Here is a 15,000-nt window from a genome sequence, read left to right as displayed (position 1 = left end):
ACATAAGCTTCAAAACGTAATGTGTCTTAGATATTTATATTTGAAAGACAAATCATTTTGACTGATGCATCGAGAGCGGGTGTAGCTATTCTAGCTCCAGTTCTAGCTTCAAATTAAGCCATTCCAAAGCTGTAAAGTACAAGTCTGGTTAAAGACCAGACTCAACAACAGTAATTGTTAGTGATGTGCCTCATAAAATAAGAAGCAACGAAGCACTTTAAATCAACTACCTCTTCATACGTAATACATGGAATTCGAAAGCGCCATTTGATTTTCGTTTAGTGCAGAGATTTAGCAATAGTGCCATCGCGGGGAAAATCGTTTGACTTTATATGGTCAACTGCTTTACCGATTCCCAGAGTCCTAGCACGTCCCCGAAAAAGTATTTCATATTCATGTTTCATTTAAACCCCCATTATGCCTGTGTGTAAGAAACAGCCAGCTCACTGGTTTCAGCTTTTTTTTGTCAAAACGGCAGCTAGCTGGCTAGCAATCGATACAAGTGAAGGAAATAAAATTCTCGTAAATCATGAGCACATACAGCCGCGCGTACAGCGCGAGCGAAAGGCGGTCACCAAACGGTGCTGGCCGTCTTTTACTCCGACGTAATAAAAACATTACCGGAAGGCAAATTTTCTTCCCTGAACCACGGGGAAATTGTACCATATCCGTCCGGAGGAGGGTTCCAGATTTACAGCACCAAGGAGAAGCAGCAGCAGTAGCAGCTCGGTTTCTAGTGTTTCAGCAGCACGAGGAAGGGAAGTGGAGCCGTGTTGGCCTGCTAGTTTCAGTACCACGAGGCACACGGAAACCGGAAGTCAATATGGCTCCCAACTTTGGCTCCGGTGACGACGACCATAGGCGACCGGACGTGCACGATATGGTGCGACGTTGCTTTTGGGACCTCGCGAGAGCACCAACAGCAGCAACAAAAAGGTAGTTAGAGCCCGGACACACTTGAAAGCCGGAACGTTCGGGTGGAATGTCGTCAGCGTCCGCTAACCACCATCATCACCACCACTACCACCACCATTCGAGCATGCATGTAACAAGCGATGGTCGGTTTGGTTTGGGCTATTTTGTTGTGCAATGAGTAGTTTACGATATCGTTGAAATGCCGAGCGGGTTTAAACCGATCCAGAAACGGCAGGAGGCAGGCAGGAAAAAGGTCCGCCATTTCTAAACCACCTCGAGCCTAAATCATGCATTTTTTTGCCTCCAAGCTCCAAGTCGCAAGGAGGGTGGAAAAGCATAAAATAAATCCGACAATCGGGGAAGGGGCTGAATCCGTGCATCCGTTCCGACGTTCCAAGGTCCGCCGTCCGTCGGTTTGCTACCCAGAAAGAGAGAGAGAGCACCTACCGGGAATTCCCTGTAAGGCAACAAAAAGATGTGTCCAGATGTCGCTCAACAAATCGTCATTTTCAGTCTTAAAGACCTGCTGAAAGATGCAAAAAAGCGGGAGAAACGACGATTTCTTTTGTTTGTGGACTTTTTGTCACCACGGAAATGGGTGGTCTGGTCGGTGCAGGTTGGCAATAAATACATGCCAGCAATCCGTTGGACCGGAACCCAAAATAGTTGATGATTTAGTTGTCACGGTGCAGCGGAAGTACGATTGGACTTTTGTGTGCACGCTATGCTAATGAATTGGACAGCTGCTAGCGCAGAATCTGCTCTGCCATTGCTCTACGGTCGACTATTGCTGCTGCTGTTGCCCAGAGCTTGGTTAAGACAAACAAATGGCTCCGGTCTGACAGTTTGCTAATTGTAGGATAAGCAATGCCATTTCGAGTAAAGTAAAAAATCGCGTCTAAAATCCCACTTCGTTCTCAAAATAGGGTAAATGCATGTATAGCGTGGCTTGGCTTTAAAACCAGCGTCCAGCGCTCCACTCGTTGACGAAATCTGAAAATGTTGAGCGATTAATCGCACGCCAACGACGGCGGTGTTAGCGTTTCGTGCATCTTGTTGCCGTTCCCTTTTCCATAACCCCACCAAACAACTACACGAACTACACAAAGCTACGCGCAAAAAGCATTCCAAATCAAGACTTGAGGTTTTGTTTTTCAAACTGCGAGTTGCGAGTATTGACGGCAATCATTCGCGGGTGCACTGGCCGAGATGCTTCTATGCGGTTTCTAAGGTAAAGGCGAACGTAATGGTGTGTATGGTACAGTGGATGCTTCTGTTTGGCTTTTGTACGAAAAAATTGGCGAAGAAAGTAGATTGGAAACGGAAGAAAAACATCGAAAAATCAAAACCAACAAAGGGGAAAAATCGAAAACAAAACAAAACAGAACAAAAATCACATCATCCGAGGGCGAGGGAAACCAACAAACGATAATGGTTGCTGCTTGGCAACCGCTTTTGGGCGAAACATACGAAATGAAGAGGGTATAAGAGGGCGACTATTAGCTCTGGGACACGTTCGCAAAAGTTTCTCTGTGTTTAGGTGTATATGTGTCCGTACGTGTATCTGTCCCTGTGTGCAAGAGTGTATGTGTGTGTGTGTGTTTTAGAGCGATTGTGGCCACAGAAGAGAACAGAGGAGCAGGAGAAGGGTTCCACAAACCAACATGAAGCAACAGGAAAACTTACCTTCCCCGATCGCGCAAAACGAAAAGATGATTTGTTGTGAGTAGTGGTGATAGAGACGGGATTGTGTCGGATGAGGGGGCTGTTAGAGGAATTGAGAAACTGAGTAGTACCGAGGATGACCTGCGATGGTACGATGTTTGAAGAATCTGCGTCACGGAATGGATGATCCGTTTACACTCCATAGTCCGCCGGCACTCGCCTCATCATCGGTTAGCGTTTAGAGACTTTTCCTTTCCAGCGAGAACCTCGAACCAGCTTACAAACGCACACACCATTGGAAACATCGAAAGGACACTCGCACTGGAACACGCACGCACACTGACTCACTGGACAAACCGATAAGCCCGGTGTTTGCGTCACCGATCACTGAATCAACAGATCATCGCCAGATTAAGAGCGGAAACCGACCACTCTACCTGCCTGATCCTTCTACTCTGCCAACATTCCATAACGGAAACGCGCGATGAAATAATAATAATAAAAAACGGATCCAGCTTAAATTATTCCAACGAAAAAATAAAACTGCAAAAAAGGCATGAAAAAACACCTCCTGACGCTGAATGGAGTTGCACACCCCGTTGCTGTCAAACGTATATGTGTGTGCGTGTACGAGTGCTTATGGAGACACACGGCACTCACACACAAACACACAGCCAAAGAGCGGTGACGGCAGCACGTGCCGCAGTGGAGTGGTGGAGAATAAATTACGGTCGGAATTAAATTCATTTGCCGATCCGCCTCTCGAGAGCGCATGGAGCGGTAGGTGGGTGGTGGTAGGTCGAGCATAAATAAATTCATCCCTGTACAGGCAAGGTGGGCGGGGGTGGTAGTAGCGCAGGCGGCTGCAGGGGAATTGAAATTGGAGCAGAGCAGAGAGTTGAACGTATAAATCAATGAAACCCGGGGTACCATGGAATGGATTGAAATGATAATCGCTCCGCGCAATGTGAAGCGAGCAACTGCTTCGATGCTCGTCAGGCGCCCTCCGTGAAGCCATCTTATTTGTAATGTCTGGAGAATTTGGAAAAATAGACTGTAGCCTGCAGACAACAGCAATGGACTGGAGCCGGGTATATGTTGAATATATAAATTTAACTCGAGTTACATTTCAACGACGAGTCAAATAGCATAACGGCCAAAAGGAAAATTTGAAATATACTTCACTGACCCTTTTAAACGTGTGGTGCACATCTTCAGAGGACACTCACCACTGTAAATAGCATAAGAGGCACCGATTAAATATCATCCGTTCTTGCATTAATGCAATGATTAATGTATCCAACCTACAAGCACTGCGAAAGTGCGCTTTTTTTCTTTTTCCAAGCGCGTTTTTATCCCGTGGTAATGTGGAAGGTCATGTTATTTATTACCAGAACATTTAGCCTTTCATCTTATTAAATGCTGCAAATGATGTTTGCAAAGTTATGCAAAATTTCTAAAATGTTTAAATAATCTATTTCATACGAACGTACAACTGACATTCTTCAATATTCGTAGCCCTGCGGTAAATTAAGCCACCGCTGCCCACTTCAACGGATAATATGAAGCGAACACAGAAAAAAAGATAAATTTGGGCAGAGGATCGTGTCAATATGGCGAAAATAAAAATGACAAATCAACACCATGTAGTAGAGGAGGACTGGAAATCAGCGAGAAATAGGATACACATCACGAACAAGGGAAATTCCTATCCATTTCTAATGGAATTTGTGAAAATGATAAGATGCACTATTGCTTAAGGTTAGTGTTTTGAATATGATTTGAGGTCGAATAGATCTAATCTATGAATACGGTAAACCTGTTTGGAGCTGATAGTCTCCATTCCCTTCTCTTCTGTTATCTTTTATCTGTTCGTTTCTCAACAAAAGCTGCACTATTAAGACTGCTGGCTAGACCTCGAGATCAAAAAAGGCATAACTAAGGCCTTATTGTAGTGTATTGTTATTAGACGCCTTGCTACATTCATTTCAATCTTGCATTGAAACACGAATACAAATGCTCATCGTATGTTTCGTTGGTAAAAATAAACGTTGATCGTATAAAATGCGGGCCTTTTAGTAGATTTTGTTTCTAACTGCATTTTTAAGTAAAATATTCCAGTACAAACCAATTCCATGGTGTTTAGCTCACGTCATACACGAACGTAAGGAACAGAAATGCGGACATAAGATATTAAATTCTTCTGTTGACTTCTTTTGAAGAAGCACTTTGCAGAATGTTTTTTTTTTGCTTGAAATCCTTCACTGGAATAGAGTGGTCAGTTCCAATGCGAAAATGCGGTGCTGCTTAAAGCCAAAGAACGCAATTGAAATGGAAGCAACCACAAACGAAGGAAACGGGCAACCAAATGTTTGCCCAACCAAAACACGGCGATTTCGTGGTTGCGAAAACCGATTAATGCAAACCGCGTGTGGACTGGAAGGTGCAAAGGTGAGGATCACACCATCACCACCATTCTTGTGCAGCCCTTACCCTCGCTATCCCCACCCAATGACAATGCTGATCCGCGTCGGGGCTGCAAAAATCGTTTTCCCATTCTGACCACCCGATACCAATAATCGACCACAGCAGGCAACATCGCGGTTGACGCGCTAGACAAACCGAACCTCCCCACATCACCCCCAAATTGCGGCCAAGGACAAACGACGGAACGAAGGACGACAAAACTGGAACCTGGGGTAGTAAGGTGGACAGAACCGAAGGCATAACATTGTGAAACACTCATCAAAATCATCACACCGGTCAGCATACCACCGGTCAGGGTCAGGTCACGCACACCACGAAGGAACGCCTCCTGCCAACTCCCCTTTTTGCTATCCGGCGTTTCGTCGAGGGGACAACGTGCTCAGTGTATATGTGTGTATGTGTAGGGGTTTGTTGGTTCGTTGGTTCGTTGGTTGGTTGGTTGGTGGTGAGTTGAGTTACCTACATTGTTTGTCCACCGTGTGCTCGTAGCTCGAGCCACCATCGAGCTCGATGCCGGCGTCCCCGTTGCCACCGTTCAAACTGATAAGAATGTTATCGACGGGCGCGGGCCCGGCCGCCGGTGCCGCCAGATAGCTTTCCTCTCCACCGCCGGTACTGGCATCGTACGGATGCTGATGGTGGTGAGGGTAGTACTGGTGATGGTGGTGGTGATGGAGCTGCTGCTGTTGCTGCTGTTGGTGATGGGACTGCGGACTAAGACCAAAGTGACCACCGGCACCGGCGTGCTGGTGCAGCTGATGGTATGCGCTGACGTTGTACGGATAGAGGGCCGTCTTGTAGTGTTGCGGGTAGTAGGCATGGGGTGGTGCGACCAGTGGCGTCTCGATCAGTGCCATATTCTGGTCCAGCAATCGATGATAATTATCGTCCACGCCCATGCTCCGCACTGAAACGCCATCGCGATCCGGAACCGGAACCGCAGCGGAACGAGAGTACGTAAGGGAACGGAACAGATACACACACACAGACACACAGGCACATGAAGGGGATGACCACATGGGTACAACCATTGACAACGAGGATAGGTCGAAGAGCAAAGAGAAAGAGAGAAGAGAAAGAGAGAGAGATAGAAATTGAATGAGAATGTATGGCGACAGACGGAGGGGGGTGGCGAGTTCTGGTGGAGTGCAGTGGTTATGTTGCGCGGTTATGTTGTTGTTTTGTCGGCAACCACCGACCGCCATGCCGTGCCACGTTGTGGCCTGAAGGGGGAGTGCCTTCCACCGTGGGAAGGAAGAGGAGGTGTAAAAATTGGAAATTAAAACTACGAAAAACAAAAGAAAGAACCCCGAAAAAAACATCGAACGCTCGAGTGTGTGTGTGTGTGTGTGTGTTAGTGTGTGTATGATTTTATGCTGGTTGCTGGTGGTGCTGTGGTGACGTTGAAAAGGATGGTTGGGGAAAGTGGAACAGATCCTGAGCTGCAGGGTTGGTGTAATGTAGAGGGCATTGTTTAACCGCACTGTTGTTGTTGTTGTTGCGCTGTTGCTGCCGCTGTTGTGCCGGCGGCAGGAAGTGGAGGTACCGTTGTTATGTTGTGGTGCGTTCCATTTGATTCATGACTCTACGGTGCCCGGAGCCACCGGAGTATACGCGGGCACACGGGACACCCGGGAGCTGTCGAAACATCAAACCAACAAACGACCGAGGTGCATGTGTGTGTGTCCAGGGGTAGCAAGCTGGAGTTGACACGGCTCGTTTGGATTGGGATAGTTGGACCACCTCTCGTTGGTGGTGGTGCAAAGCTCTCCCTCTACCTCCCTCATCCCCTTCCAGGTTGAACATAAAACGGAATGAACTGGATTGCAAATTAAAGAGTAGCAGCCAGAGATCCACAGAAAAAGTGTGAAAGGGAGAGAGAGAGAGAGAGAGAGAGAGAGAGAGAGAGAAATAGAGCGAACAAGGACGTAAAGGGGTCACGTCACTTGACAGGCGCGTGGTCGTGTGAGTGGTGGTCGTATTCGATTGCGCTGGAGTTCATAATTCCTGCCACTGTTGCTGCCGACGCTACTAGAGCCTTGGCGCAGTTTCAGTGAAGTGAATTGACTAGGGGGTGCTGGTGGTGGTGGTGGTAGTTTATTTGAAAATAATTTATAAAGTAATTGCACCCCATTGTGAATTATCATTTTTAAATGTTAATTTCCAAAACGTCCATCCTTGTGGGCAGCCCTTTGCCAGGAAGCGACCTGCCAGCCACCGACTGGGGAGCAATTATGTGGTCAGCCATGTTTTGGGACCACTTCTGGACTGCCCCTCCTGAGCCTGAACTGTCTGACCGTTTGGGTTTTTGGGTAATTATTTTGCGTCACCAAGCCAGCACATCACCCATAATTTATTGGAAGCCAGAGGAACACACGCACACCCTCACACATCGTGCGTATGTGAATGTTGGTTTTGAAATTGTAAAAGTAAATTATGTTGAAACATTGCGAACCCAATCGTTGTTTGTAATGAGCTGGCGCTAGCCCCAGCCACTACTGCTCGCCGCCAATCCGTTCGCTCAAACCGTTGCAACGATTGTGGTGTAGAACATCGCGCGTATCGCGTCCTCACGCGGCCATCTTTAATTTGATAGCTGATAATACGGTAATTGGGTTTTGAGCTTTCGCAGCGAGCCTATGTTTAACTAGCTTTAAATAATCCGTTCAATCCAAACCAGCGGCAGCCATTGATATGTGATAATGACAAGGGCACTAACCAGTAACACAGGAGGTGAAAGGAGAGGGTGGCAGGGTTGAGTGGTTCCTAATGACACCTGTTAGTGTGAATGGGGAAGCACAAGCGCGCAACACGCGAACCGATACTATTATTCAGCTCGAAGGTGTAATCAATTCATTAGCCACCATCCGACCGTGAGAGGGCCCAGAGGGAAGAGTGAGGCAGGGAAAACCGGAAAACGATAAATGGATTCGATTAACCGAGATCGGGATACGATGCCGATCGGAAATACGCCGCCAATATGCCACCACAATAACGACGACGACAAGGACACCGAGAAAGGAGTTTAAATGTCGGCCATTAAGACGGAGTATGCCAGAGTGACAATGCACACTCGGTCGATGAGAGATTGAGTATGTGATTGGCATATAATGCGATTGGCATATTAGGAAAATTTTACGGATCACCAGGCGCCTCCATGACCATGCGCCTCCATCACCATGCGTCTCCATCACTACGCGTACCGATGGAGGCGCCTCGTGGTAATGAAATCATCATCCATCCTGCGTTCCTGCGTTGTCTCGTTGACGGAGATTAAATCAAAGACCACTGAAATCAAGGACACGGCACGTGGCTCTCGCCGGAATCGAGCTGTAAAGCCTGGAAGAAAAAGTTCATTTATGCGTTCGACGATGATGAGACGATGTCCGTGCGGGCGAAATGCATTGCGTGAGGGAGTGAGTGAGTGCGTCAGTGCCACATGCTTGCGTGCGTCTTGTGTATCGGGTGCGTCAAGTTACGGTGCATGTCTGCGGAGTGTTCTTTGGTGCATTTCGATTAGCTGGATTCGATCAAATCGATTTCCCCATTCGTCCCCTTAAATTACGGTCGAGTGGTGCAGGTGATTACATTCGGGTTGAGTTCGGTTTGAAGCGGCGCATTCGAGTTGAAGCCGTTGTCATCTGGCCAAGCATCCTCACCGTAAAACGGTCCGTCGTCCCGTGGCCTATTGGCTCGATTGAAAGGTGAAGGGTGCACCTCAATCGAACCAATCCACCAACCACCCGGAGTTGGTATGCCACCAGACACGAGGTATCTAAGATTCTTCTTCTTCTCCCTTTTGCTTGACAGCTATTTGACGCGGAAGAAATAAATAAAAGACGTAAAAGGGGCTAGATACGCTCGAGCAGCGGTTGTCATGCTGCGCATGACGACGATGATGATGATGCCGGATGACCGGATCAACTCGAATGCGGTGCCGCCACCCTCGAGATATTGCTCGAGCTGCCTGAGATGCAGTGCAAACGAACAGGCGTGGTGCAATGGTGGTAGAAGAATAGAAAGAGAAGAACGAGCAAACGAAACGAAGAAAGAACGAAAGAAAGTGCTAACGAGTTCTCACCCGTGTCCGGTTGCTGGTGGAGGTCGGCTGGAACGTACATGCTGTCCCAGCGTCCCTCCGGTGACGGTGCTGGATGATGGTGCGGTGGATGATGGTGCTGCTGTTGCTGCTGCTGACTGCCCGGTGCTTGCTGGTGCGGGTGCTGATGCGAGTGCTGGTGCTGGTGCTGATCGTGTTCGCCATTGCCAGCGATCGGCGGTGCATTATGGTTACTGTGCGAAGTGGTGCTACTGGGGTGCTTGGTATGGTGCATCATAAGGTTGTTGTTATTGTTGTTGTTGATGTTGGTGCTATTGGTGCCGGGGTCAAAATTGTGATTCTCATATCTAGTGCGAGCATTGTGGCCCTGGTTGTGCGAGCGATACACGTTAGAGGAAGAGGAGGAGGATGAGGAGGATGAGGAGGATTGATCATGGTCCAGGCTGGTACCACCGAAGGAGGAGGAGTTGTTGGCCCCACCGATGGTACCAGGACCGGGACCGGGACCAGTAGCGTCGGGTAGATTAATGTAGTCGACGCTAGCGCTGTAGATGTGCGCGGACCCGAACGCGGACGGGGGGTACTTGCGCGAGGGAAACAGGAAGTACGGATAGGTGCTGGTCGGTGGGGGATCTTCGATGAGGTCGGAGGGATAGAAGTTGGGATAGATGGAGTTGGTTGCAGTGCCGGATGATATATCGAGTGCAGAGGGAAGTACGTCTGGAAGACATAGAAAGAAAGAGAGAGAGAGAGAGATAGTGCAAGATAGTGAGAGTGCGAGAGAGAGAGAAAGAATGTGTGCAGGGAGACGCGAAAACGGAGCCGCAAAAAAAGGGATTCGCGATAACACACACACACGTGCGCGTGAACACGAATACGGACACCAGTGGGGGGAAAGGAGCTGTGTGCTGTCCGCAACGGGGTTATCGATTGATTTATGGTCGTCGGTGGAACTTGGAGCAAGAGTTGATCGGTCTTTTGGTCAGGATGTTCTGCTGCTGCTGCTGCTTCTACGGATGCTACGGATGCTGGCCATTGTTGGTTCCGAGAAGATCAACACACAGCAACTCAGTGTTAGTGTATTAAGGAGCTCAAGCGGCGCAGTTCGACATCTAGCGGAAAGATACAGAGAGACGTCATCTTCAATGACCGTCCATGAGGAGGCACTCTATTCCTGGAAATCCCATCAATTCCACCTCGCGAAGAAGACACTCCGAGGTAAATGGGACGTTACGTTGTCGGACTGCAATCGTTGGTTGATTTGAGTGCGCGATGCCATTCAGCCACTGCGACTCATTCTTTCTCGGGGCATCTTCTTTCTAGTGTAGTTTGTATGTATGTGTTGTGTGTGTCTGTTTACCGCAAAAAAAATAAAACCTTTGCATAAATACACCACTCTTCACTGCTACTTACAGCAATGAGTTTATGTTTAACACTTGGCAGAATTGTGCGAAAGCAAGAAACGAGACCGAACGCAACGCAAACGCGCCCGTGAAGGGTTGTTGCGCCAAAAAGTGGCAAAAACTCGGTTTGTTCGGTTCATAACTTGCTCGCTTCCTCATCTTGATGGCAGCCAAACGATGCTGGCACCTTGAGATGGTGGAAAGAAAAGTTATTCCCGTTCCTTGCTCGACCTCCATTTTCCGGTGTGTTGTGGTTTGCTGATTTGTATTCGTGAAACAAACTAGTTCTATCCCTTTCTTCCATCTCTAACTACCCCTTTCTTTGTTTCTCTTCGGGGGTTTCCACTAGAGACAGCATTGATCGAATCGTCCTGCGGCACTCCTGGGAACTGAGTTGCAAGTTCCTTTTATATAGATCACGCCAGCGTTTGATGTGTTGCTGTTTCATTGCTCCAACATTAGGATCGAAATTCATTGGAGTGGTGCCAGTCGAAAACCAAAATGCTCCCGGGGGGCCATTGGCTCGGGTGCCCTTTCATTTTTCGATAATTTCCGACAAAAAGTATGGGTTGAGTTGAAGTGGAAGTTCGATTTGATGGTACAAAGGTGGAGAGGTGAGGAACTGATGGGTGGGAGTTAATAAATTTCATTAACTTCCTACCCCCCTCCTTCGGTCAAGGTTAAAGATACAATCTCGATGCGCTGCGAGCAGCAGCAGTTTCTGTTTCCGAAATCATTGAGTTGAGTAGCTGTCGGCTGCGGCCGAAAATGGTTTGTTCTGTGGATCGGTGTCCGGTCCCGAAGGCCGTGTTTACCTTTCTCCTGGTTTTGCGGACGGGTGCTGGGACCTAACTTTTGAATCAACATCCTTTACCACTTCGCTAAACACACATACACACACAAGGACACGGTATGAATTCTGTGCGCACGTGCCACTAACAGCACGCTTGGTAGAACAAATCTCCCCATCCCGATACTGGTTTGATTTCAAATGTTTGGTGCTAATTGGAAGGCAAACGATTTGATTAAACACTTCGCTGCTGAAAGGGAGTGATGATGTATTTATCTGTCAAAAGGTAGAAAAGTGATGCCACTGTTTTATTCAATGCTAAGTTTTAGCACAAATAAATGACGCTTGTATATTAACTTCAGCGACAATACACCGTGTTTGGCAAATATTTGTGATAATGTTGCGATATAGTCAGTAAATGCAGTAATAGGTTCGCTGTAGCACGGTTCTGTTACATTGGATAAATAAAGAAAGCAGTTGATTGTTATTTTTATCCTAAACTTGAGTTTTGATTAATGCTTGCTTGCTAGTTCGTTCGAATAGCTTATTTCGGGAGCATGCTGCAAGCGACCATGATTGAATTACTTATCACCTTCTCATTACTTATCACCTACTCATACTTTTTTTTTATTAAAATGGAAGAGACACTTCTCAACTTTCGATGTAAAGTAGTAGTTAGCTTGAAATACGGATATAGTTGAAATATTTCAAACGCAAAAAATACTTGTTTTTCTCCAGCAAAACCTTCTGAAAGAAGGCAAACCTTTGCTATCAACAATACTAGCACAATCCTTGTGCTATCCTTGTGCACAGACGCATTTGCAACTTGTTCAAGCTGTCAATGGGAAACGGGTTCGACAACAATTAACCGATTTTGAACAAGTATTGGTCAAAGTATGAGCAGAGTGAGAGAGTGGACAGCATTCAATTGGTGCTGCTACTCAATAGTAATCTATAACTTTCTTGGGCTCTGGTTTAGGACAGTATTGAGACACCTGAATTCTTTAAGAGTATCTCCTCTGTAGCTATCCGCCATTTTTTCCAAATAATATCATACGACTTGGCAGAGCTAAACTTTGCTATCAAACTTAGAGGAAATGTTAAATTGAATAAATGAATCGTTTTCCTACCAAAGCGACTGTTTATCGTCTCAAAAGTTGTATAGTTTTAGGCACGTTGACAAACGTTAAATAAAACAGTAATAATAAAGAATTATAATTGGCAGCATTATTCCAGAACGTTGCAGACAATAGGGATAACCAAAGCTTTACCGCTTTTATGCACAAAAGCAACAAAAGGATCTCTCTTTCAACAAAAGGTTAGAAAACATTCGCAATAAATGTGCGTGACGTACAAGCCATTCAATCCCCCTTTCGCTCAATCTCTTGTCAATCTTTAGACTTGTTGAAATGCAACGGCAAATGCAGGCGTCACACGGAAAGCTCTTGCTCTTCACGGCTACAACAGTATCAAACACAAGCCAAAGAGCTGGAAAAGAGGAAAAGGAATCTCATCGCCCTTCCTCATTGCTGGCATTTCCTTCGGTTCCGAGGTCTCGGTTCAAAGCAGAGGGACGTTCACTTCAATTAAAGTCACACAACAGACAGGCAACCCTGGAAAGCCGGTTTGGATGAGGTGATATTTTCAGTCAACGCCGGAACTGGAGCCATCAACAGACACCGAAGCGTGCCCTTACCCTATCCACACACACACACACACACACACGCACACACCCTCAGCACTGGAAATAGTCCGGATCTTGTTAATAGCTAGAGGAGCGCTCTCTAGGACTCAGACCAGCGTACACCGGAAGCCGGGAGCCGGGTTCCATCATAGTGTCACACAGTGGCAACAACAATGATTAGTCATGTCCGAAGACGTGCTTATGGGTGTGCCGTCGGTGGTGTCCAAAGACGCCCCCCTATCTCTCTTTCTCTCACTGACACAAAGGCACACAGAGACGTCACACTCGAAAGTGTGACACCCTTAACAGAGTATGTGTCTCGCGTGGCCATCGTGCGCACGTTCCGTGTACTTGGTACCTTTGTGGCCATCATGGTGTCCTCCCGAAGGGTCGCAACCTGGCTGCTGGAAGTGCGACAACTCTCTCTCTCTCTCTATCTCTCTGCCTTTCTGTCACGCTGTCGTGTGACTTCAAAATAATAGCACGTTCCGGGCGTTACTCTGGTTCCCTGCCTGCCTGAGCTTCTGCGTGCGTACCCCATGTGTGTGTGTGTGTGTGTGTGTGTGTGTGTGTGTGTGTGTGTGTGTGTGTGGCCATCCTCTTCAACGAAGGGAGGCTTTTAAGAGGATTTCACTTGGAGCACCGAGTGTGTGCGTTCCTTTCGCTTCGCTTTATGAGAGCACCGGAAGCGTCGCGATGCGTGCGTTCGAAACACCCAAACCATCAATCCAACAACCAACCGCGTTGGGGGTTGGAAGGGTTAAAGGAAATATGGATGCTTAAAATTTTCATTGCAAGTTGGCCCCCCGGCGAGGGGGCAGAGGACAGGGGACCGAAACCACCGAGCGACCGAGTCTCGTTTCGCTTCGCGCGTTCCTCGCGAAATACACCAAAAATCCGCCGCATTCCTTCGTGATTCCTGACAAGGGGAGTAGCAGACGGCAGGGGTGGTGGTTTATGTTATTCCGGAAGGCCGGAACGTTAAATCTTGTTTTTTATATACTCCCGGTACACCCGGTACCACGCAGCCTTCGTGTCGGTCCGAGGAGACCCGGGAACTCAATTAACCCGTACCTGCCACCTACCCCCTTTCTGCGTTCCTCGGTTCAACGTCCCCGAGCGACTGTTTTCGGTGTCCCTCCCCGTTGCCTAAACCTTTTCCGGCTACTGTAATTGATTCACCTGACGAGATGTGGCGGTGGTGTTTGGTCCCCTTGGTGTGGAATGCGTGCGGTCCGGGGCCCATAAATGTGACGTCGCCCATGGGGATTGCGCCATCCACTGTTCCGGCGTGAATGCGGCGGTGTCTCGATGGCATAGTACGCACATAGACAATGTCAAAGCAAACAACGTGTACGTGAGCCCTTTTTGGTTGGAGGTTCCAGGTAGGATCTATCTTCTGATGACCTGATACCGACCCGGGAACCGAGAGACCGACTGCGTCGTCGCGACTCTGGGCACACTTCGCGCTAATTGGTGCTCATCGGAACATCCCCGAACAAAAAAAAAAACACAGGATTCTTATCTGTTGTCGTTGGTGCTGGTGCCACGCTTGAATTGCCACCAGAGTGTACCACCGAGAGATGCCAGAGAGACAGAAGAAGAAGCACTTCGCCTCGTCTGTAGCCGGCGGCAGGCGCCAGGTATATGATTGAATAGAACTAATTGCCCTCCGGCACATGGCGCACGAGCACGAGGACATTCTTGCCACCTGGCCGATACCGGTAACCGCGTGGGGGGGGGGGGGGGATGCATGTCATGTGGAGACACTTTTTTTTAATTAGATCGCGTGTACAAGTGGATGGTGCACGGTTCAACGTGCAGAGCAGGCCGCGGTTGACGAAAGATGCTTGATCCGTTGGAGTCAGACCATGGTATAGCTTTCTAGAAAACCCTCTGGCTGCACGGGAAAGGTGCACGGGGTGTGTGTGTATGATATGAGTACGAGGAGTGCGCCAGCATGCTCCGGTTGCACCAAACAGAGTTGTTGAGAACC

The 15,000-nt window shown here is 47.9% G+C and overlaps 1 protein-coding gene across 3 annotated transcripts in view; it reads right to left on the bottom strand.

Moving 5' to 3' along the window:
- The window catches only part of LOC125949240 (uncharacterized), a 128,183-nt gene that overhangs the window by 6,184 nt on the left and 106,999 nt on the right, over positions 1-15,000 (bottom strand). For 2 of the 3 annotated variants that reach the window (XM_049676082.1, XM_049676080.1), the window contains one exon: positions 9,149-9,847. In XM_049676082.1, the coding sequence (XP_049532039.1) occupies positions 9,149-9,847 (699 nt within the window). Of the gene's footprint in view, positions 1-5,530; positions 5,975-9,148; positions 9,848-15,000 lie in introns of all 3 variants that reach the window. The other variant, XM_049676081.1, reaches the window with a different exon arrangement.

Source organism: Anopheles darlingi, chromosome 2, assembly GCF_943734745.1.
Source record: "Anopheles darlingi chromosome 2, idAnoDarlMG_H_01, whole genome shotgun sequence".
NCBI lineage: Eukaryota > Metazoa > Arthropoda > Insecta > Diptera > Culicidae > Anopheles > Anopheles darlingi.
This window is presented reverse-complemented; position numbering and strand designations above follow the sequence as displayed.